The sequence below is a fragment of the Hyperolius riggenbachi genome, chromosome 7, assembly GCF_040937935.1.
Source record: "Hyperolius riggenbachi isolate aHypRig1 chromosome 7, aHypRig1.pri, whole genome shotgun sequence".
NCBI classification, from domain to species: domain Eukaryota; kingdom Metazoa; phylum Chordata; class Amphibia; order Anura; family Hyperoliidae; genus Hyperolius; species Hyperolius riggenbachi.
In genome coordinates this window covers 106725225-106749266 of record NC_090652.1, presented here as the reverse complement: position 1 = coordinate 106749266, position 24042 = coordinate 106725225, and the positions used below count along the sequence as shown (strand labels likewise).

General features: G+C 43.8%; 1 protein-coding gene across 1 annotated transcript in view; it reads right to left on the bottom strand.

The window, feature by feature from the left end:
• The window catches only part of MAD1L1 (mitotic arrest deficient 1 like 1), a 1144984-nt gene that overhangs the window by 718739 nt on the left and 402203 nt on the right, over positions 1-24042 (bottom strand). The window contains exon 12 of the mRNA XM_068244499.1: positions 8695-8835. Coding sequence (XP_068100600.1) covers positions 8695-8835 — 141 coding nt within the window. The remainder of the gene's footprint in view (positions 1-8694; positions 8836-24042) is intronic.

The following is a 24042-nucleotide window of genomic DNA, read 5'->3' as shown; positions in this document are numbered from 1 at the left end:
ATGCAAATTATAAAATGCTGAAAAATATAAAAGCAGCTGTTAAAAAAAAAAGAAATGGAAAAGAAAAACAAATAAAATCAATGAGATGGTTAAAGTTCTATCAGATTGGATGGAAACCATGTGATCTTCGGGTCATTCAAACTATTTTCAAAAATGTTGAAGTGTGGGCACTGACCAGGCTATGCATGGGCATTCACCTTTCTCCTTCAGCCACTCTAGCAGCTCCCAGTAGGTTTTTTTTAAAGAATCTTATGGTATTGTGACTTTTTTTTTATTGCTTCGATACTGACAATGCCCCAGTCCCTGCGCAGAACACTCGAGCCTACGTGCGAGTGATTGACAGCGGCGCTCGTGCAGGCGCAGTAGAGGACGTCCTCAAGGTCGGCTTCTGCACCGGCCGGGACCCCAGGCTGGCGGCTGTGAGTGGAGATGCGGCGAGAGACATGCTGGCTGCAATGGGCCAAAGGACGCCCCGGGTGAGTAGATCTAAAAGTAGCATAAACCGCCTGATGACTCCTTTAACTGAGAAACAATGTAGCTTTTCTTCAGGAGAGTTTTTCTCTTGCAACCCTCCCACATACAAGCTACACTTGTGAATTCCTCTAATAGCTTCAAACTTGCCATATGCCTCTCGGTAGCATATTACTTTCCTCCTCGCATTCTCATCCAGTTTGGAGCGACTGCCTGATTAAGGAAAGGTCCTAGTAGTTTTAAATGCTTTCCAAATAATTATAGACTTCATTGTGCTCCTAGGGATTGATAACACCTTTGAATTATTAGATTTATTTTTATTTTTAAATCCAAACTTTGATTTGTGCCAGTCTACATCTTTATTCCTGATATTTTATGACACTGCATTGCTGCCCATAGTTAGTTTGCTTTCAGTTGTACTACCAAGCACTGGAATGCTCAGAAATGGTTGTTATGCTTAATTAAAATTACTGTATTAACAAACCACTGTTGCTATTTTACCTTTCACCTAGCTGCACCGAATAAATACAGCTGGAGCTTTGTGTGCCTTCATTTATCCTGGAAAGCAATAACCTGAATATTTTGAAGATGGTGATCCTTTTCTATACCAAATTGTATGTGTATAGCAATGATAGGCCAACTGTTGTCATCCCCCAGTCACGTGATATCGTTGACCGGATTAGTGGGCATCGAAGAGATTAAATTGCAACCAAGGGTCTTATGTGCAGGAAGCATCTGTGCTAGTGAACCAGAGGAACCAATAATATTTCTTGTTTCATTTGCCTATCAGCAATGTAACAATGACGGCTTATTATTGTTGATCTATAAAGCGCCAACATATGGCACTGTACGAAAATAAACAAACATGGGGTACATTAATACAGACAATGGTATACACCAATATACAAAATACAGAGTTGGTACAAAATATAGAACCGATACACAATACAGAATTGGTAATTACAGTGACAAAAGTAACATGAAGAATAAAATGTATAACATTTTCCAAGACACAAAAGGTGAGATATCCCTGCCCTTGCGAGCTTAAAATCAACAGACTGATGGTAGCAGGACAACTGTTTCTGAGAAACAAAGTCATTCTCACATACATTGATAGTTCATGTCATTGATGCCTGTGGTTGTAATAACCCCAGACTCATCTAAGACAAGAGGAGCCCAGGAGCCCAATGGTGAAAAATTGTGTAAGATTCGGAAAAGCAAATTGCTAGGGATGTATATTCTCACAAAGGTGGGCTGCAAATCCTTGCAAATACCGGAGGGCAAGAGGGACATTTCCTGCTCGGTTTTTCAGGTCTGTAATAGGAACTGGTTGGTCACAGTCTAAATGTTCTTGTAGAACAGCTAAAAACATTATTACCTCTAAAGAGACATGACAAGACACTACAATGGGTGGAGGTGCCCAATGCATAACAAATAGGCTAATAAATATTTTGATCTTAAAAACCGAGAAATAATCTTACCTCCCTTGCAGAATTTGCACCAGTCTATTGAAAAAGGTCTTAACTGCTATGATTAAGGACGGTTAGTCCGAAACATGTCAGCTATCTGATGCTTGCCTATGGTCGTTTTGGATATGTCCATTAATAAAGGAAACATTCTACTGACATGTGTGGACCCTTTCTCCTTGTCTTGTGATTTCTGGACTTGCTGACCAGGTCGTGCACTGTCGGAGAACTTTGTGGGATGTAGCGGTGTCCACCTCGTACAAGTTAACTGCTATGGTTGTACAGTAGAATCCGTTTACAGTAAACTCTTCAAGGAACCAGGAAAAGTAGTTCACGATATCAGAATTGGTCAAACGTATATTTATACAGGCGCAGTTGCTGGCACCTGAGGACTGAGTTTACGATTTCCAGAGGTTTCCTATATTAGAGTTTACAATAACAAGATTCTATTGTAGCAAGATAGAGGCGCTCATGCTTGCTACACAGCCATAGCATTTAAGGCACCTGTTTTGTTTTTTTTACACTGACCTGTGGAAGAGGGCAAGCACCTGCAAAATGTGTTAATTTTATGTGCTTAAAAGATATTGTTGCAATAGATCAGTCCAACAGATAAGATCAACAGCTTTATTAGCCTATCTTTTATACATTGGACACCTTCATCCCTGTTCAGCGAAACATACATTGAGAGTAAGGCAAATTGCCAAGGATCAACTTCCTTGTGCTCGCTGTCCCCAAGAGAGACTAAAAGCATAAGTTAGAAAACCTGCACACCCCACATTAAAAAAATAAATAAAAATACAGTAGGTAGGTCCTTCCTATAACCGCCTGATACCTGTGCATCCATTTAATTTACTAAGCACAGTTTGACACAATTTTGCTTTAGGCTAATGTTAGCATGCTCAATGGTCCTCAGCACCATAAATGGAGAAGCTGAGACCCTTTAGGATTCATAGTTATCCAAACTGAATCTCAGTGGGATCCAATTTTAGACATAAGCTAGTTTATTTTCCAATACAAATATTGTGCACAGAGATGATCTAATTAAAGATATGTTACCCGGACAAATTGCTGTCATGTACTCCTATCCTTTATTGCCTGATGAGGCGAGTTTAAGCCTGCAAAACGCGTTGCGATTAACCCCTGGAGTGTACCAATAAACATACCCTGTCTTGAATACACAGCTTGTTGTGTCTGCTTGCAGGAGGTAAATCCACCACTGCCTCCTAAGCAATTTTAAACTTTTTAATTACTGATTTTATCCTTTTGGCGCCTCTGTTCTCTATTACACTATCCTGCCTTACTTATCCATTATATACATCATTAATTGCCACATGTATATTCGTGAAATTACCATATTAAATTACATACCGTAATTGCCCCACCAGGCTGCAAACACACCTCAACTTTTTAAGCCATGACTGACTGATTTAGGATTGTACGATGTTACACAGGTACTATCATTGATAAGTACTTGTGTTATTCTGGTGCGCTTATACAGGGGTTGGTCTATGATTTAATGGATTCCTTTTTTTTTTTTTAAACAAATAAGTTTTATTGTATTTTATAAGGAACAAATACAGGTAAAACACATGACAGGCAAACAAACATACCATAAGTATATATTTATTAACAATGCGATAAAGCAATGGATTCCATTTTAAGTGTAACCCGAGGTGAGAGTGATATGGAGGCTGCCATACTTATTTCCTTTTAAACAACACTAAGTATTTGGATGCAGTAGTGAACTGAATTACACCAGAAACAAGCATGCAGCTAATCTTGTCAGTTCTGACAATATAGTCAGAAACCCCCAACCTACTGCAGCTTGTTCAGGGTCTATGGTTTAAAGTATTAGAGGCAGAAGACCATCAGGGCAGCCAGGCAGCTGGAATTGCTTAAAAGGAAATATGGCATCTTCCGTATTATTCTCACCTCAGGTTCCCTATAAAGTTGAATATTGCTTGCTAAACTGTAGGTCATGCTTACCGGTAAGTCTTATTTTCAGACTTTAGGTTTTCAAGTGCAAGCCCAGCCATAAGCTGTATGATTCGAATTGGGGAACTATTAAGGACTTTCAATCAATAAGACAGGGTCACTAAGAACAGGTACTGAGGTGAGCGCTTGCTAATGGGAAAACGTGCCGATACTGGTGAGTTTATGATCAGGTGAAGTTCCTGACATGGTCTCATGTCCTTCCTATCCTAGACACCGGTTTGCTGAGAACAAATGATAGCAAGTCTCTATAAAACTACAGACATCTCTAAACACGTGATCAACGTACTCTTCCTTTAAAAGGAAAAGATTTGCATGGGGTTACACTTTAAAATTGAATCTCTAAACAGTGTAGCAATTAGTAGTGGAAATGAGAAGAATATGGATACAAGGACAATTTAATGATAATCGGATAAGGTGATAATATTTTTGGTCAGAGGGTTAACCGGTTTCCATTGTAGCCCCTGGTCTTATTGGCGAACAAAGCATGAACATATGGACTTTGATGTGCCAGAACTGTCAAGCTTATAATTAACTGATTAGAATACATATGGTGTTCACAGCCACAGTAAATCACTCTTTAGCATAAAAAACATGGGGAACTATTCAATGTGTCAGCATGTCTTCCCAGCATCTCCCTCTTCATTAATGTTTCATAGAGAGCCAAACGGGTTGTAATAAAGCGACTATTAATGTAATTATATTTACAGGGAATTCTGCTCGCAGGCAGCTAGGCTAGCCTTAGCCAGCCTCATTGCCTAGCAATGGCAGAACAGGCGCTCGGCAGTCAGAGATGTCAGCAGGACGCTGGGGAAAAGCACACTGTCATGTTTCGGAATCCTGCTCTCAGGACCACTGGATTTGTTGACATTGTTGGTGTGAGAAAGAAAACAAAAGAAAGCTCTTCCTGCCAAGGCAAGCTGCTAGCTGTACATCACTGGGAACCTGGGAGCTTCCCCTCTCCATAAGCCTTTCACAATGAGCAGAGACATCCTCCATTATTGCTGGCTGTGTTGTGAGGCATGGCCACGAGTTAGCTGGACTGTAACAGATGCATGCCAACATCATAGCACCACCTCGTTTCATACACCTCCGTGCCAATTCTGACTGATGCAAACAAAGGGACCCTCCATATGGAGGCTGCCATATTCATTTCCTTTTAAACAGTACCAGTTGCTTGATCATTCTGGCATCAGTAGTATCTGAATCACACACCTGAAACAAGCATGCAGGTAGCTTTGTCAGATGTATGTCAGAAACATCAGAGCTTTTTTCAGGGTCTAGGACTAAAAATAATAGAAGCAGAGGATCAGCAGGACAGCCAGGCAACTGGTATTGTTAAAATAAATATGTCAGCCTCCATATACCTGATAATCAAAAGAGGGGTCCGCACACAGTCTGAATCTGGAACAGTGCAAATCCTGTATTGTTCCAGTACACACGTTATGGCTTCAGTCCGTTACAGCCTATGCTCGTTTTGGCGCCACCAGGGTCCCCTTTGTGAAGGCTTAGGCAGACAAAAAACATGCAAAGCTTTTCATCATCTAATATTAAACATTACCTTCCAATATCTACCTAGCTATATATTTCCAAAACTCACTATAAGCGGAAATTGCACTTCTTTTCAAGCATAGAATCCAGGGCTGTGGAGTCGGGGCAATTTTGGGCCCCCGGAGTCGGAGTCGTGGTTTCAGAAACGGAGTCGTCAGAGTCGCATGATTTTTGTACAAAATCCACAGCCCTGTTAGGTATTAGACTAAGGAGTCGGAGTCGGAGTCTGAGCAATTTTGGGTACCCGGAGTCGGAGTTGGAGTCAGAGTCGTGGTTTCAGAAACTAAGGAGTCTGAGTTGGAGTCGGAAGATTTTTGTACCGACTCCACAGCCCTGATAGAATCTGCACTCTGTGCGCAGCTCACACTACCACATTACTTTACTTGAAAGGTGGACATACACTTATCGATTTTTTCATCGATATCAGGCCAATTCAACCATTGGACTAGATCTGCTAGATTAGAAAACTATGCCACAAACGACTACTGATCACCCAATTTTTTTGTCCAAATTGGGTCGATTTGCTTGATCACACGGGAAAATTTTGATCGATCACTGGTGCATTGCTAATGGCAATTGAATTGACAACCGATAAAGCTACTCTCACCTGTCCATGCTGCGGTCTCTTCTCTCCCCTCTGGCTGCTTGTCCACGGGCACCTGCATGCCGTCAAACGCTAGAGGCCTCTCGTGGTCATGTAAGATATGTGCCACACTGCCCCTAGTGTTTGAATTTGGAACCATACATCACACAAGCACCTGGGACTCGGGAATAAAGAAGCAGCCAGCGGGGAGAGAAAAGACCAGGACAGCATGACAGACAGGTGAGAGAGCTTGGGCAACACAATGACAGCACAGCCCGAGGGGGGACGACAACTGGGAGATGCAAGTTTTCAAAAGATTTCATGCTGAAAATCTGTGGTGTGGAGGGTTCGAGCAGACAGATTCCTCTGTGATCAGACCAGTGTATGGCCACCTTAAGGCAAGGAGCGCACACACTTTTCTGCGTGCGTTTCTCTGCACACATTTTCTGCACACTATGTGGAAGCTAATGCACACTGTGCTGCACCGCTACCAGTTTTTTTCCCCCCTCAACGTGGAAAAAAAGCATAAAAGTATGAACTAGCCGACATTGACAATATCATTGCATCACAACGATATTCCTAAGGTGCTCTTAGACTGTGGTGCAGCACATTCCATGCCTGTTACAGTGGCAGTGAGGCATATTGTATTTGTACAATATGCCTCACTGTATGGCTGCTCTGCAACACTACCGCGCAATGTAACTTTTTGGCTGTGTTGCTATCTTATTGTAACATAACATTCTAAGTGTGAAAGGAGCCTTATTGCAGTAGTAATCAGCTGGACAACAGCAAAAAACGGCTACATATCTTTCCACATTGGCAATAATTTAGTGACTGGCAGCAGATCTGATGTTCCCAATCTGACAGTCTCTGCTATGTGAGCAATCAGAATTATTGTTTGTGATTTATTATAACAAGCAGTACAAAAAAAGAGAAAAGATTGCTTATTTCTCAGCACAAAAGTGTAGCACAAAAAGCAAATGCATCATCGCTACACAAGATATTTTGGAATGGATTGTCATTAAATATCTTTCAACTTCGGTTTGCAGCTGCTGTAGATTAAAAACTTGACATGAGAAAAAAAATGAAAAAGGTGTGCATGATTGCATAATCTATAAGGTCCCCAAGACAGAGTACATATTACTGCAGCGCCACACCGAATGGTCCCTTACTGCAGTCAGCCACCTCCCATGCTGCCGCTATAGCTCCTACTCTTAGCTCAAGGACACATGCTCGGTTTACTTCTTTGTGCACGCTCTCACAAGACTGTTTGTGGCAGCTGTCACTGGAAGCACCTTGGGGATGCGAGGTTCCAAATGTTTCCAAACCGTGCTTGCCCAGGACGTCAATGGACAGACAATGCGTTGAAGTGTTGAAATATCTTTTATGTTACATACTTTAAATCAACAAGATCGTAATATGTAAATTAGGAGTCTGTTGATCAGGTCAGGACCATGGTCCTGACATCACACTGTGGGAGGGGTTTCACTGCAATATCAGCCACACAGACCTCCCCTGATGATCTATTCAAGATTTCTTGTGGGAAAGGGTGTGTCCATTACCGTTTGGGATGAAGTTCAATCCTTGTTTAAAGTTCCTCAAATGCAGATAGTGTCCAGTATGTGAAATCCAAAAGTAAGTGTGTGTGCGCGCGTGTGTGGTGCGGTGTGTGGGTGTGCGGTGTGTGGGTGTGCGGTGTGTGTGTGCGCGTGTGTGGTGCGGTGTGTGGGTGTGGGTGGGTGTGCTGTGTGTGCGGTGTGTGGGTGTGCGGGTGGTGTGTGTGTGTGGCGTGTGTGGCGTGTGTGGGGCGTGAGTGTTTATTTAAGATAGATAGATAGATAATCACACATTGACAAACACATACAAGTATGTGTATTTAAGATACTACTTTGGAATAAAACAGCCAAGCTTTCTATCAGAGCTCTGGAAGTAGCCCTCCCTCGTATGCATGTGTAGTTCAGCTCAGTTTGTCTCTTAAAGGTCACTAATTGTGTGGACAGTTCGGGCTTGTTAACATCAAGGTAACTTTAAGCATGTCTGATGTAAACATTGGCAATATGAAAAGATCATATGACAGGAAACTACATATTCAAAGGTGGCCATCAGTCTACATATTCAGCTGTCCCAGATTGGAGAAGAAAATAATACTACAGAATAAAGTGAACTGAGCTGGGCAGCTACAGCCCAAGGGGGCACCTGGACATGAAATATGGTTGCTACATATGGAAGAGAAAGCTGTGAATAGGAGGAAACACATGAAAAAGGGAATCTGATGCACAATGGAGCTGTGCATGAAAGAGAGGGGCTGCAGTAAAGGGATGTTACACATGAAAGAAGGGGCTGCACATAGAATGGGAGTGGCACTGCTGCACATGGAAGAGGATCCTCAACGTACGCAGCCTGGTGTGGCCTCCTTATGTAAAGCTATCTAAACTAAGTAGGGATTGTAGGATAACTGTACAGTAATTTGAATGGATGCATAATGTACTGAATATGTGCATATTAAATCAAGACAGTACATAAAAGCAAAAAAACAAAAAAAAAACAAATAAAAAGACAGTTAGCCATTTAAGTCAACTATAGAGAGCATTTCTACTAAAGCTGGAATCTTTGCATCCCATAGCCAATTACCTCCATCTCAGTGTTGTGCCCCTGCACTTTCTGCAGCATGACTTCAGCCTCTTGGAGACGGCGACTGAGCTGTGGGGTGTGTTCAACTGGAGCCAGTTCACTGTCATAGGAATCCAAGATCGCCCTCATTCCATCTCGCTCCTATACATACAAAGAGAGAAAGATCAGAAATACAATACTACTACTGGAACACAAAGATGACATATACTGCCAGGGATAATGAACCAGATCCTATGTCAAAGAAGCCCACATTCCTCCTAAGGCCCTGTTTACACTTAAAGAGACTCTGAAGCGAGAATAAATCTCGCTTCAGAGCTCATGGTTAGCCCCTGCTAAACCGCCGCTATAGCGCCGCTAAACGGGCGTCCCTTCACCCCCAAACCCCCCACTACGACACTTGGTCGCAGACTTGGTCGCTCCTGGAGGCAGGGCTAACGGCTGCAGCCCTGCCTCCAGTCGCGTCTGTCAGCGGCGCATCGCCGCCTCTCCCCCGCCCCTCTCGGTGAAGGAAGACTGAGAGGGGCGGGGGAGAGGCGGAGATACGCGCTGACAGGCGCGCATGGGGCAGGGCTGCAGCGGTTAGCATTACGCATTACGGAGGGGATTTGCGGGATCAGGGACCCCCGTTAAGCCGCGGGATAGCGGCGGTTTAGCAGGCGCACACGTGCCCCTGCTATTTATGAGGTCTGAAGCGAGATTTATTCTCGCTTCAGACTCTCTTTAAAGGGGTTCTTTCATGAAAAAAGTAGGCAGTTAAAAAATGTGACAGATGACAGGTTTTGGGCCAGTCCATCTTTTTAAGGGGGATTCTCAGGGCTTTCTTTGTTTTCAACAGCATTTCCTGAACAACAGTTGCAAAATTTAACTGACATAATAGTGTGCAAGTGATTAGGGAGGCCGGCTGGTATCTTGCTATTTTGGCAGTTAAACTGCTGTTCAGGAAATGCTGTTGAAAACAAAGAAAGCCCTGAGAATCCCCCTTAACCACTTGCCGACCGCACGCTTATACCGTGCGTCGGCAAAGTGGCAGCTGCAGGACCAGCGACGCAGTACTGCGTCGCCGGCTGCAGCCTAATTAACGAGCGATCGCGCGGCTACAGCCGCGCGATCGCTACGTCACACTCTTCGGCCCCCATGTGACTTCAGCCCGCCGGCCAATCAGCAGCGCCGGCGGGCTGTAAAAATTCAAATCGGCCAATAGAACAGGTATAATACAGTTTGTTTACGTAACAAACTGTATTATACTGCCTGCCTCCCGCTGGTGGTCACACTTAGCGATCGACCACCAGCGAGGAGAGCAGGCACAGTATACACACCCACACACACATCTTAGGAGCCCCACAGACCCCCCGATCACCCGCAGCACCCATCAGACACCCCCCTGTACCCCCCTGCAGCCCGCAGATCAGACCTAACCACCCCCCATATCACCCATCAATAAATCCCTGTCACCACCTGTCACTTCTATCCATCAGAGCAGACCCCCAACTACCCCTTAGGGGTATCTGATCACCCCCCACACCTCCAGATCTCCCCCCGACCCCCCCCCCCCCTGTATACTGAACCTATCTATCTCCCCTGCATCTGTCTATCTCCCCAGTGATCAGCTGCCAATCACCTATCAGTCACCTGTCAATCAACCCTTGTCACCACCTGTCACTGCCCCCCATTAGATCAGACCCCCAACTGCCCCTTAGGGGTATCTGATCACCCCCCACCCCTTCAGATCTCCCCCCCCCCCCCGTATACTGCATCTATCTTCCCTGTAATTGCCCGCTGATCAGCTGTCAATCACCTATCCGTCACCTGTCAATCATCCCTTGTCACCACCTGCCACTGCCCCCCATCAGATCAGACCCCCAACTGCCCATTAGGGGCTTCTGATCACCCACCCACCCTTTCAGATCCCTCCGAGACACCCCCCCTGATCACATCAGCAGTCCATTGTTTACATCTGTTTTTCCCTGTAAACACCCACTTATCACCCGTCAATAACCCATCTATCACCACCTGTCACTCCTATCCATCAGATTAGACCCCCAACTACCCCTTAGGGGTATCTGATCACCCCCCACCCCTTCCGATCCTCCCCACACCGTCCTAGTTCATTGATTGCGAATATTCTCCCCCCTGCCATTGTGTATCTTATCTCCTGTCTGTAAGGCTTGATTGTGCTTTGTTTGGCTACAATTGTCTCAATTGCACTGTGATTGGCATCGATTGTCGTGTGATTGGCTCCGATTGTCACGTAATTGGGCTTCGATTGTCGCGTGATTGGCTTCAATTGCCCGTAATTGGTTTTGATTGTGCCAATTGCCCACTGATTGGCCGTTTTGCCCTGTGATTAGCATCGATTGTCGTGTGATTGGCTTCAATTGTCACGTAATTGGTTTTTGATTGTCACGTTATTGGATTCAATTGGTCCGTGATTGGCTTTGATTGCGCCGATTGCTGTAATTGTGTTGTAATTGTGTTGTAATTGTCTCGTGATTGTTTTTGATTATTTGTGATTGCTCTCTGATCCACAACCCCCCCCCCCCCCCCCCCATCACCATCACTATCACTATCCTAGTGATCTAAAAACTTTTTTAGTATCACTAGTGGTAACAAACAGTTAGGCCAGTTAGCTAAGCAAAAGGGTTGTTAGTGTCAGTTAGTGCTCAGCCCACTGCACCACAGTCACTAATTAGCGTCATCACTGTCGCTAATCAGCATTGGTACTATATAGTATCTGTAAGTGATTATTAGTGATCACAGTCAGATCTATATTAGGGTCTCTAGGATCCACAAAAAAACGCAGTGTTTGCCCGATCAGACCTGATCGTTCGCCTGCACTGCGTTCAGCCCGCCCCACCGCAGTGACAGAAATTTCTTTTTTCTGATCACTGCAAAAAACACTGTACACAAGCTGTGGCACTGTAAACATCAGTTTTGATTTTTTTTATCTAAACTCAGTGACCACAGCTTTCTACCTCTCAAGTACTCCCTTTCGCTAGGTAGGTGCTCTTTTCCTGGGTAGTCTCAGAGGAATACCTCCTAAATTTAGCAGGCCACCATGGCAAAAAAGAGGTTTTCCAATGAAGACATCTACAGGTACATGGACCAGTCGGATGAGGATGATTGGGTCGACTTATTCGACGAATCTTCGGGTTCAGAGTACGATCCTGTAGACAGCAGTGGCTCTCTGACCGATAGTTCCGATGACGAGGTTGAGGTCCCGGCTAGAGCCAGGCGTACCACACCCCATGTCACTGGACTGCAGGTGGCGGAAGATCAGTCTCAAGGGCAGCAGAGTGGCGTTGATCTGATTTTTCTTGGTGAGGCATGCACCAGCAGCGCAGCATCTCCTGGACCTATCAACACCAGTACTTCCGCAGAAGACCCTGATGAAGTGGCGGACACCATCCTGGAAGTAGAAACTGGTTCGGTGGTACGTGAATTAAGATCCGATCCGCAGCCACCAAGTAGACGGGCCCGTACTCCCATTGGTTTTCCAGAGGTGCTGGCAAACCCTGATTGGCATTCCCCTGATCCCGCCGCACCCATACTGCCCCCTTTCACCGCCCAGTCTGGAGTCCAGGTGGAGACAGTTGAACTAGGATCGGCCCTAGACTTTTTTGAACTGTTCCTCACCCAGGATCTCCTTGACTTAATTGTGGCTGAGACCAACCTATATGCCACACAATTTATAACCGCCCATCCGAAAAGCTGCCACGCCCAGCCTTTTCGGTGGAAACCACTCCAAGTTTCCGAACTTAAAATTTTTTTGGGCCTTCTCCTCAACATGGGTATTACTAAAAAAAATGTATTGCGCTCTTATTGGTCTACACGCCAAATACATAACATGCCCGTGTTCTCTGCTGCCATGTCCAGGACGCGATTTGAGATCATCCTGCGCTTCCTGCATTTCAATGACAACGACACCTGTCATGAAAGAGACCACCCAGCTTATGACCGGCTCCACAAAATTCGGCCCCTCATAGACCACCTGTCATCCACATTTGCAGATGCTTATACCCCTGAACAGAACATCTGTGTAGATGAGTCCCTCGTACATTTTACCGGGCGCCTTGGCATCAAACAGTACATCCCAAGCAAGCGCGCCCGGTATGGGGTGAAACTGTATAAGCTCTGTGATAGGGCCACAGGCTATACATCTCGTTTTAGGGTCTATGAGGGAAAAGACTCAAAATTGGAGCCGGTCGGATGTCCTGACTACCTGGGGAGCAGTGGAAAGATTGTGTGGGACTTGGTGTCACCCTTGTTCCAGAAGGGGTACCATCTTTATGTGGACAACTTTTACACAAGTGTGGCCCTCTTTCAGCACTTAAAGTTAGAAGGAATCCGATGCTGTGGCACCGTGCGGCCTAGTCGCCGGGGCTTCCCCCAACGGCTCGTTAACACCAGACTTCTACGGGGGGAGAGGGCCGCCTTGTGTACCGATGACTTGCTCTCGGTGAAATGGAAGGACAAGAGGGACGTTTACCTTCTGTCTACCATTCACACAGACACGACAGTACAAATTACACGGGCAACAGAGGTCATTGAAAAGCCCCTCGCCGTCCACAGCTATAATGCCAACATGGGAGGGGTGGACTTCAATGACCAGATGTTAGTGCCCTATTTAATTTCCCGGAAAACCAGACGCTGGTATAAGAAAGTGTCTGTGTATTTAATTCAATTGGCGATGTACAACAGCTTTGTTCTCTACAGTAAGGCTGGGAGAACTGGATCTTTCCTTCAATTCCAGGAAGACATTGTTTCGGCACTCCTCTATCCAGAAGGTGACAGAGCCCAACCCCCAAATGCAACTAGCCGGCTGCATGGAAGGCATTACGCCTACCCGATTCCCAGTACCCCAACTCAACGCAACCCCAGAAAAAGATGTCGTGTCTGCAGCAAGGCTGGAATAAGGCGTGACACCCCCGTTTACTGTCCCCGCTGTCCTGACCAGCCTGGCCTATGCCTAGGGGAGTGTTATGAGAGGTACCACGAGAAGGCACACTTTTAGAACCTAGGGAACTACAGACACAGCAGTAGGCACACAAGGGTCTCTCAGTGCTATTTCACACTGGCGCGATGCGTTAGGGCAAATTGCCTAGCAAAAGTCACACTTTGCGGTCCCCCCCTACGCCGGAAGTGCTTGACTTAACGCTAGTGCATGCCTACGTTACTGCGTGGCTTCTGCGGCAATTTGGGTCGGCCCGGAAGTCATGTTAGTCTACAGCGACGCAGTTAATTACTAGGCCGAATGCTACTCTTGTGGTATTCCCTGAAGATCTATTTTGGGCGAGACGGTGCGGCGGGCTCGACCGACCGGATAGGCCAGTATGCAGTGTGAACCCAAACATCAGGTTTTGAGAGATCCAAATACACTGGCCTGCCAGAAACCTCTCCTTTCACTTGGGACAGAATGCATAATGTACTTCGCCACATATCTGTGCGATTTGCACTTTGCACATTGACCCATGGGGGAGGAGAAGTTTATCCTCAGCTCGCAGGTAAAAAACAAACAAACAGGTAAGCAAAAAAGTTAATATTTGGTTACCAATGTTATTGTTTGGTTTGAACATATTTAATAAAGTTTAAAAAGTTAATGTTATTGAAGTGCTTTGCTGCTTGCTTGCTTTTTTTTCTTTTTTTTTTCTTCTTCTTCTCTCTTTTTTTCCAACCGACCAATCAGCTGCAGCACTGATGATGCATCCTGACAGAAGCATTGCGCTTCTGTCAGGTTACACAAAATCGGTGCATGCAGCGCTGTAGGACGAGATTTCTCCTCCACAGTAAAAAAGATACGTTTGCCGAGGCATATGGGCCAAGGTGTGGTGTTGGGGATTCATATGCTTTGGCAAGCACTTTGTATCAAAAAAGAACTCAAGCAATGATTTCTCCATTCACATTGATCAATGTGGATGAATAAATCAGGATTGCCTGGGCATACGAGCTGGTGGGTTTGGATTTTTGGGGTGGCAGCTCCTATGTCCAGGCGGACGCCTTCCCCTCCTTTTTGTTTTGTTTTTTTCGTTTTTCTTCTCTCTTTTTTCTATCCAGACCAACCGACCGACTGACCAATCAGCTGCAGCACTGATGGTGCATCCTGACAGAAGCATTGCGCTTCTGTCAGGTTACACAAAATCAGTGCATGCAGCGCTGTAGGACGAGATTTCTCCTCCACAGTAAAAAAGATACGTTTGCCGAGGCATATGGGCCAAGGTGTGGTGTTGGGGATTCATATGCTTTGGCAAGCACTTTGTATCAAAAAAGAACTCAAGCAATGATTTCTCCATTCACATCGATCAATGTGGATGAATAAATCAGGATTGCCTGGGCATACGAGCTGGTGGGTTTGGATTTTTGGGGTGGCAGCTCCTATGTCCAGGCGGACGCCTTCCCCTCCTTTTTGTTTTGTTTTTTTCGTTTTTCTTCTCTCTTTTTTCTATCCAGACCGACCGACCGACCGACCAACCAGCTGCAGCACTGATGGTGCATCCTGACAGAAGCATTGCGCTTCTGTCAGGTTACACAAAATCAGTGCATGCAGCGCTGTAGGACGAGATTTCTCCTCCACAGTAAAAAAGATACGTTTGCCGAGGCATATGGGCCAAGGTGTGGTGTTGGGGATTCATATGCTTTGGCAAGCACTTTGTATCAAAAAAGAACTCAAGCAATGAATTCTCCATTCACATCGATCAATGTGGATGAATAAATCAGGATTGCCTGGGCATACGAGCTGGTGGGTTTGGATTTTTGGGGTGGCAGCTCCTATGTCCCTCTTTCTTTTCTTTTTGTTTCACATTTTTTGGCAGATATTTGTTCATCCACATTGATCGATGCGAATGAAGGGATGTTTGCCGTTCATTTTTCCTTTCAGCCCAGAATGCACTACCTGTATGCCCAATATAAGGAGTATAGCAGAAATACTGGCCATACATGTAATGATTGCAGAGGCCCTAAAATGCCAGGACAGACCCCACAAATGACCCCATTTTGGAAAGAGGACACCCCAAAGTATTCCGTGAGGTGCATGGTGAGTTCATAGAAGATTTTGTTTTTTGTCACAAGTTAGCATAAATTGTTGTTTTTTGTTTTTTTTCACAAAGTATCCTTTTCTGCTAACTTGTGACAAAAAAGATTTTTTTTTATAAACTCACCATGCCCCTCATGGAATACTTTGTGGTGTCTTATTTTTAAAATGGGGTCATTTGTGGGGATTGTTAACTGTCCTGTCATGTGGGGGGGGGGGGGCCTAAATTGTGAGCACCCCTGTAAAGCCCAAAGGTAGTCATTGCACGTTGGGCCCCTTAGCGCAGTTAGGCTGCAAAAAAGTGCCACACGTGCTATCGCCGTACCCGGGATAAGTAGACCAATGTGTTTTAGGGTGTATTTTTACACATACCCATGATGGGTAGAAGAAATCACTCTGTAAATGACAATTTTTTGATTTTTTTTACACACATTTGTCCATTTACAGAGATATTTCTCCCACCCAATATGGGTATGTGTAAAAATACACCCCAAAACACATTGTACTACTTCTCCCGAGTACGGCGATACCACATGTGTGGCCCTTTTTTGCACCCTAACTGCGTTAAGGGGCCCAGAGTCCAATGAGTACCTTTAGCATTTCACAGGTCATTTTGAAACATTTGGTTTCAAGACTACTCCTCACGGTTTAGGGCCCCTAAAATGCCAGAGCAGTATAGGAACCCCACAAATGACCCCATTTTAGAAAGAAGACACCCCAAGGTACTCAATTAGGAGTATGGTGAGTTCATAGAAGATTTAGCTTTTTGTCACAAGTTAGCGGAAAATGATTTTTATTGGGTTTTTTTTACCAAGTGTCATTTTCCACTAACTTGTGACAAAAAAAAAAATCTTCTATGAACTCACCATACTCCTAACGGAAGACCTTGGGATGTCCTCTTTGTAAAATGGGATCATTTGTGGGGTTCCTATACTGTCCTGGCATTTTAGGGGCCCTAAACCGTGAGGAGTAGTCTTGAAACCAAATTTCTCAAAATGACCTGTGAAATGCTAACGGTACTCATTGGACTCTGGGCCCCTTAGCGCAGTTAGGATGCAAAAAAGTGCCACACATGTGGTACCGCCGTACTCAGGAGAAGTAGTATTATGTGTTTTGGGGTGTATTTTTACACATACCCATATTGGGTGGGAGAAATAGCTCTGTAAATTGACAATTGTGTGTAAAGAAATCAAAAAATTGTCATTTACAGAGATATTTCTCCCACCCAATATGGGTATGTGTAAAAATACACCCCAAAACACATTGTACTACTTCTCCCGAGTACGGCGATACCACATGTGTGGCACTTTTTTGCACCCTAACTGCGCTAAGGGGCCCAGAGTCCAATGAGTACCTTTAGCATTTCACAGGTCATTTTGAAACATTTGGTTTCAAGACTACTCCTCACGGTTTAGGGCCCCTAAAATGCCAGGGCAGTATAGGAACCCCACAAATGACCCCATTTTACAAAGAGGACATCCCAAGGTATTCTGTTAGGAGTATGGTGAGTTCATAGAAGATTTTATTTTTTGTCACAAGTTAGCGGAAAATGACACTTGGTAAAAAAAAACCAATAACAATCATTTTCCGCTAACTTGTGACAAAAAGTAAAATCTTCTATGAACTCACCATACTCCTAATTGAGTACCTTGGGGCGTCTTCTTTGTAAAATGGGGTCATTTGTGGGGTTCCTATACTGCCCTGGCATTTTAGGGGCCCTAAACCGTGAGGAGTAGTCTTGAAACGAAATTTCTCAAAATGACCTGTGAAATCCTAAAGGTACTCATTGGACTTTGGGCCCCTTAGCGCAGTTAGGGTGCAAAAAAGTGCCACACATGTGGTATCGCCGTACTCAGGAGAAGTAGTACAATGTGTTTTGGGGTGTATTTTTATACATACCCATGCTGAGTGGGAGAAATAACTCTGTAAATGGACAATTGTGTGTAAAAAAAAAATCAAAAAATTGTCATTTGCAGAGATATTTCTCCCACCCAGCATGGGTATGTGTAAAAATACACCCCAAAACACATTGTACTACTTCTCCCGAGTATGGCGATACCATATGTGTGACACTTTTTTGCAGCCAAACTGCGCTAAGAGGCCCACAGTGCAATGACTACTTTTAGGCTTTACAGGGGTGCTTACAATTCCGCACCCCCCAAAATGCCAGGACAGTAAACACACCCCATAAATGACCCCATTTTGAAAAATAGACACTTCAAGGTATTCATTGAGGGGCATGTTGAGTCCATGGCAGATTTCATTTTTTTTTTGTTACAAGTTAGCAGGAATGGAAACCTTTTTTTTTTTTTTTTTGTGACAAACTGTCATTTTCCGCTAACTTGTGACAAAAAATAAAATCTTCTATGAACTCACTATGCCTCTCAGTGAATACTTTGGGATGTCTTCTTTCCAAAATGGGGTTATTTGTGGGGTATTTATACTATCCTGGAATTTTAGCACCTCATGAAACATGACAGGTAGTCAGGAAAGTCAGAGATGCTTAAAAATGGGAAAATTCACTTTTTGCACCATAGTTTGTAAACGCTATAACTTTTACCCAAACCAATAAATATACACTGAATGGGTTTTTTTTCATCAAAAACATGTTTGTCCACATTTTTCGCGCTGCATGTATACAGAAATTTTACTTTATTTGAAAAATGTCAGCACAGAAAGTTAAAAAAATCATTTTTTTGCCAAAATTATGTCTTTTTTGATGAATATAATAAAAAGTAAAACTCGCAGCAGCAATCAAATAGCATCAAAAGAAAGCTGTATTAGTGAGAAGAAAAGGAGCCAAAATTCATTTAGGTGGTAGGTTGTATGACCGAGCAATAAACCGTTAAAGCTGCAGTGGTCTGAATGGAAAAAACAGCGCTGGTCCTTAAGGGGGGGTAAAGGCTGAGTCCTCAAGTGGTTAAAGAGGAACTCCAGTGAAAATAATGTAGTAAAAAAAGTGCTTCATTTTTTACCATAATTATGTATAAATGATTTAGTCAGTGTTTGCTCATTGTAAAATCTTTCCTCTCCCAGATTCACATTCTGACATTTATTACATGGTGACATTGCTACTGTGGGCAGGTTATTTAGCTGTTTCTAGCTGTTAGACAGCTCTAAACAGCCATTTCCTGTCTGTGAACATTGTTACATTGTGGCAGTTTGCCAGGAGTACCGCGGTATTCAGAGCCTCTTGTAGGAGGGGTTTCAGCACAAAATTAGTCACACAGCGCCCCCTGATGGTCTGTTTGTGAAAATCATTGATTGGGATAAAGTTCAATTCTTGGTTGGAGTTTCTCTTTAAAAAGATGGGACTGGCCCAAAACCTGTCATCTGTCACATTTTCTAACTGCCTACTTTTTTCGCTAAAGATCCCCTTTAATCAGTTGCTCGCAGTTATAACTTAAAGGTCAACTGACTTTCAAACTAAGTCCCATGTTTTCCTATGGCACCTTTCACACCTAACGCATTTTAACTGAAATCTTTTTCCCAATGCACTGTTATGGAGAAGAAAAAAAACACGTACCAACTGATTAAGTGTAAATGGGGCCAAAGGCAACACTCTTTACTACAGTATATAGAAATATTTACTACAGACTTGGGTGCAGAGTCTAGCCGAAGGGTTATACCTACAGGCAAACGCAGGGAGGATTACAGCTGCCCAGCATTCCCCCTCAGACCAGGGCCGGTGCAGTATCTGGGGACAGGCTCAAGCTGAATCACCAGAATATCTGCAGGCATGCTGCATCTCTCAGCACCACTCCCTTTCTTTCCCTGCTATAGTTGACTTTGGATGGAGCAGCAGTGTGTGTACAGAGCATGGAGCAACAGCATATGTGTGAGAAAGGGGAAGTACTGGTAAAATTATTTTGAGTAATTTCTTGCTGGCTGGTGGCTTTTAAGATATTTTTGATAAGATGTGAGAATATCACCTAGGAGACATCTTAGAGGAGTAAAAGTGCATTGGATCAGGACCATTGACTCAAAATGAGAAAGATGATCAGGTGATTAAGGCACTAACTGCAGTGGCATGGAGAGTTGTGTGCCTGGCAAAGGAACAAAACATGGTAGCCTCTGCATCATTCTCACTACAGGGTTCTAGATGAACCAACAAATAAGATTACATTAAATTTAATGGCTGCTGTGGATAGCGTAAACAAGGGTTAAAGCTACCGTCAGTGTTATTTTTTTGTCTGGGTTGTGGTTCCCTTTTCATGGACCGGTCACCAAATACAAAATTAAAACAATCCCTCTAACAGTAACAAAGGAGGAAAAAGAAAAAAACTGAAAATGCTATGCCACTAAAAAGTATTTATTTTTGTTTAAGTTGGAAGCAGTACCCTTCCTGTTTTGTTACCAATAACACAAAGTAAAGGAACCCCATCTACCAGACATAATAGCAAAACAGGACTGATAGAAGATGTTATCTTTTCACGTTTACCCACATTCAGGCCTAGTTCCCATTGCCTTCCGCTCACGTATCCGTTCGCATTGGCAGTTTTTTGAGGCTTTTTTTCTTCCCGGCGCTTAAGTGGGCGATAAGTTTTTGTTAAAAGTTTTTTTCTAAGCGCTTTTGTCGAGCGGTTTTGTAATTCACTACCTGATGCAAGTCAGTAAGTGAACTATTTGAACTGGAAAAGAATAAATACAATGTATTTATTCTTAAAAGTGCAAACAATCGCTGCACAAAGCGATTTTGTGAGCGTTTATTTCTATACCTTCCATTGAGGCAGAATCGCCTCAAAAATGGTCCAGACACCGCTTTGCTGAGCGGATCAGAAATGAACCGCTCAGATGTGAACTCTCTCATAGAGGATCATTGCACGAGCGCTTTCAGGGCAATTTTGAAAAAAGTCAGTGCTTTAAAAAAAAACAAAAAAAAAAAACACAAAACGCCTCTAGTGTGAGCCAGCCCTTAGCCATAGTTCTATCTCAAACCAAACCTAAGCATTGGCAGTTAGTAAAATTCACTTTCTCATTAAAAGAGAAAAAATGCTTGAAGGGAGTGTGAAGCGAGAGGGATATGGAGGCTGCCATATTTATCTTTTGTTCAACTATCCCAGCTGGCTGGTGTCTTGGTGATTTTTCTGTTTGGCTGCCATAGTGTCTGAATCACACACCTGAAACAAGCACGCAGCTAATCCAGTCAGACTTGGGTCAGAAAATCTTATCTGCATGCTTGTTCAGGGTCTACGGCTAAAAGTATTAGAGGCAGAGGATCAACAGGGCAGCCAGCCAATGTGCATTGTTTAAAAGGAAATAAATATCCCTCTCACTTCAGGTGTCTTTAAAAATTATTGTTTTAGTGCTTAACACAAATAAAAACAAACATGCTTACAAGAACACTTTTATGATCCCTTTAAGAAGACAGAAGGAAGCTGGCTCATTGTAGGCAAGTCTTGAGGTCAATCCTTACAAACCTTTAGACCAGGGGTGTCCAATAGGTCGATCACGATCTACCAGTAGATTGCGGCTGCATCCCATCAAATTTTGCTGCCGGCAGCTATATCTGCTGCCAGTGCTGCTCGCAGCCAAATCGGGGAAGGGATGGGGAGGGGAGATGCGAGGCTGAAGGGGAGATGTGAGGGGAGATGTGCAGCTGAAGGGGAGAGGCCCTCTTTCCTTCAGCCGCGCATCTACCCTCCCTATCCCTGATTGGCCGTGAGCAGCGCCGGCAGCAGAATTTTGTGGTACGCGGCCACTTTTTCCATCTGAACGTCTGCTCTCTTATCCCCCCGGCTCGCTCATCTGTCCTGCATAAAAGAGAGAAGACTGGAAAAAGCTGCAGACACCACCCCTGGAGCTGGAGGAAGGTAAGTTATTACTATACTGGGCACCTGTACTTGGCTACCTATACTGGGCACTTATACCTAGCTACTTATACTGGGCAGCTATACTTCGCTACCTATTCAGGGCAACTATACTTAGCTACCTGTACTGGTAGATCTCTTAGTCGCAGAAAATGTCAAAGTAGCTCGCGAGCCAAAAAAGTTTGGGCACCCCGGCTTTAGACTGTAAGCTTGAAAGGGCAGGGCTCACTCACCCATTTGTGGCTTGGATTTTGCTATACATTTTTCTTCATCATGTTACATGTGTCACTGTAATGGTTAGGTCTACCAATTCTGTATTATGTACCAGTGTCTATATTTGGTGTATACCATCGTCTATAATATGTACCGCATGTTTGTTTCTTACTCTGTATAGTGCCAAGGAATATGTTGGTGCTGTATAAATCAATAATAATAAGGTGAGGCTAATTAGTAATCCGAACACTGGAGAGAGGGTACTGTCACAACTGTCAAGTCCCGTGCCCACCTCACGATTTTTCTGACAATTTTGCCAATGGCCAGCGATTTTCTTTGAGCAACGGGTGGTTGTTTCCGCGATCTCGCGACGTGGTGCAGGCTCACGTTATGCTGGATCGATCGCTTGAAGTCTCACTTGCGCCTGTCCTATGTCATCGCGTGACGTCACGCATACCCGTCGGCAGGAAGATGGATTGGAGAGCGCTCATCGTCAGGGAGAAGTCGCTGGATCCATCTTTCTTCGTGGCAGCACAGCAGGGGTGGACGCATCACAGGGATATGTACATTACTTTACTATTCTTGGCAGATAAAGCAGCTCCCATGTGAGGGTTTTTCTACCTTGTAGACAGCCATATGGCAGTAGTTGCTCTTTAATGCTTTCTTTGAAAACACAAGCATTGGTACGGTGTACTGCTTGCCTTGGGGAAAGAAATATCAATCACCAGCAGTGTATTTATGTGTCAGTATAAAACTTCCCCTACCAGCTAAACTTGCATTGTCACAAATCACACGTTAATATTGTGAAGTGTGGTGCAAAGTGTCAGTTCTGTTTAGCAGGGACAGCAAATGCTGGATCGGTACTGCAGTGGTTTTGTTCTAGCCTGAAGAATGTAGCAGCAAATATCATTCCTGGAGCCCTTCATCCTACATTATGATACTTGCTGGCCTCTTTCCAGACACAGCCTGTTTTACAGCTAGCGAGGATCACGCTGGCAATAGATTAAACCTAGATTGGTCCTATTTAACAAATGAGCCCTTCGAACGTTTTAGTGTTACTTAGCTTTACAATCTGTCATTTTCTAGCGCTGCGGATCTGGAATTCCACCAAACATCTCCTGCATTCCGTTTAATCTGCACTGCATCACAGCTATTGCCAAAATGAGATTCCGGCAACGTAATCTTTGATAAACAGACAGATGTGCTGCTACTTAAAGGACTGCTAAACCTACGGCGGGCAACATACAAGAGTTACATGATGTGATAAAGCTAGCAACAGCTTTCAGAAAAAGTAGGTGTTGAAGTTGGCGCACAAAGGGGAACACCACCACATCACAGGGACCCATGGCAAGACTTCACTAACCACCCCTCGTAGCTACAAACTCTGCAGCTCATAATATCTTATACAGGCAGACAGGAGCCGCCTCGCTGCACATCAAGCTGCTTCTTGAAAAGTCCAAACTCAGACAAAGCTTTAAATTGAGATCTAGATAAAAGGGAACAGACTGACAAGCTTCCTGGGTTTTGCAGTTTGGAGCCCTCTATAAGGAAATTTTCCTCACATACTGTCTGATGAGAGTTGAGATAAATCTCTTACATTTTTACTCCATTTGTCTATCTCCTCTCCTAGAGACAGCTTGAGGGTACATTGAAAGCCCTTCATTCCTAATTTGATAAACTTTTCTCCTGAGACTTCTCATATAATTAATGTTTTCAGCTCCCTGCAAGATCAAAGTACTTAAAAGAAATTGTCCTGTGTTAACTTAAAGGGAATCTGAATTGAAAAACTTATGAGATGATAATTTGTATTTGTAGTACAGATAAGAAATAAAACATTATTAGCAAAGAACAGAGTCACATTTTGTTTTCAGTACAGTAAACTTCAGTTATCTATGCAAAAGAGCTTCTCTGAGTTCCCTAACCCAACTTCGGTTGAAGACAGTGCTGTTTTCTGAAGCACTTATACATCAAATAACCAGTGAAAGACATCTTCAGATAAGGTTTTACCGTTGGGAAGTTAAAAGGATAATTAGCTTTTTTTTTCATAGTTTTACCCCTTCAGCATCCAAGCAATTTTCACCTTTCAGCGCGCCTTCCATTCATTCATCTATAACTTTACCATTACTTATCGCAATGAAATCTTGTTTTTTTCGCCACCAATTAGGCTTTCTTTAGGTGGGACATTATGCCAAGAATTATTTTATTCTAAATGTGTTTTAATGGGAAAATAGGAAAACATTTTGGAAAAAAAATCATTTTTCAGTTTTCGGCCATTATAGTTTTTAAATAATGCATGCTACT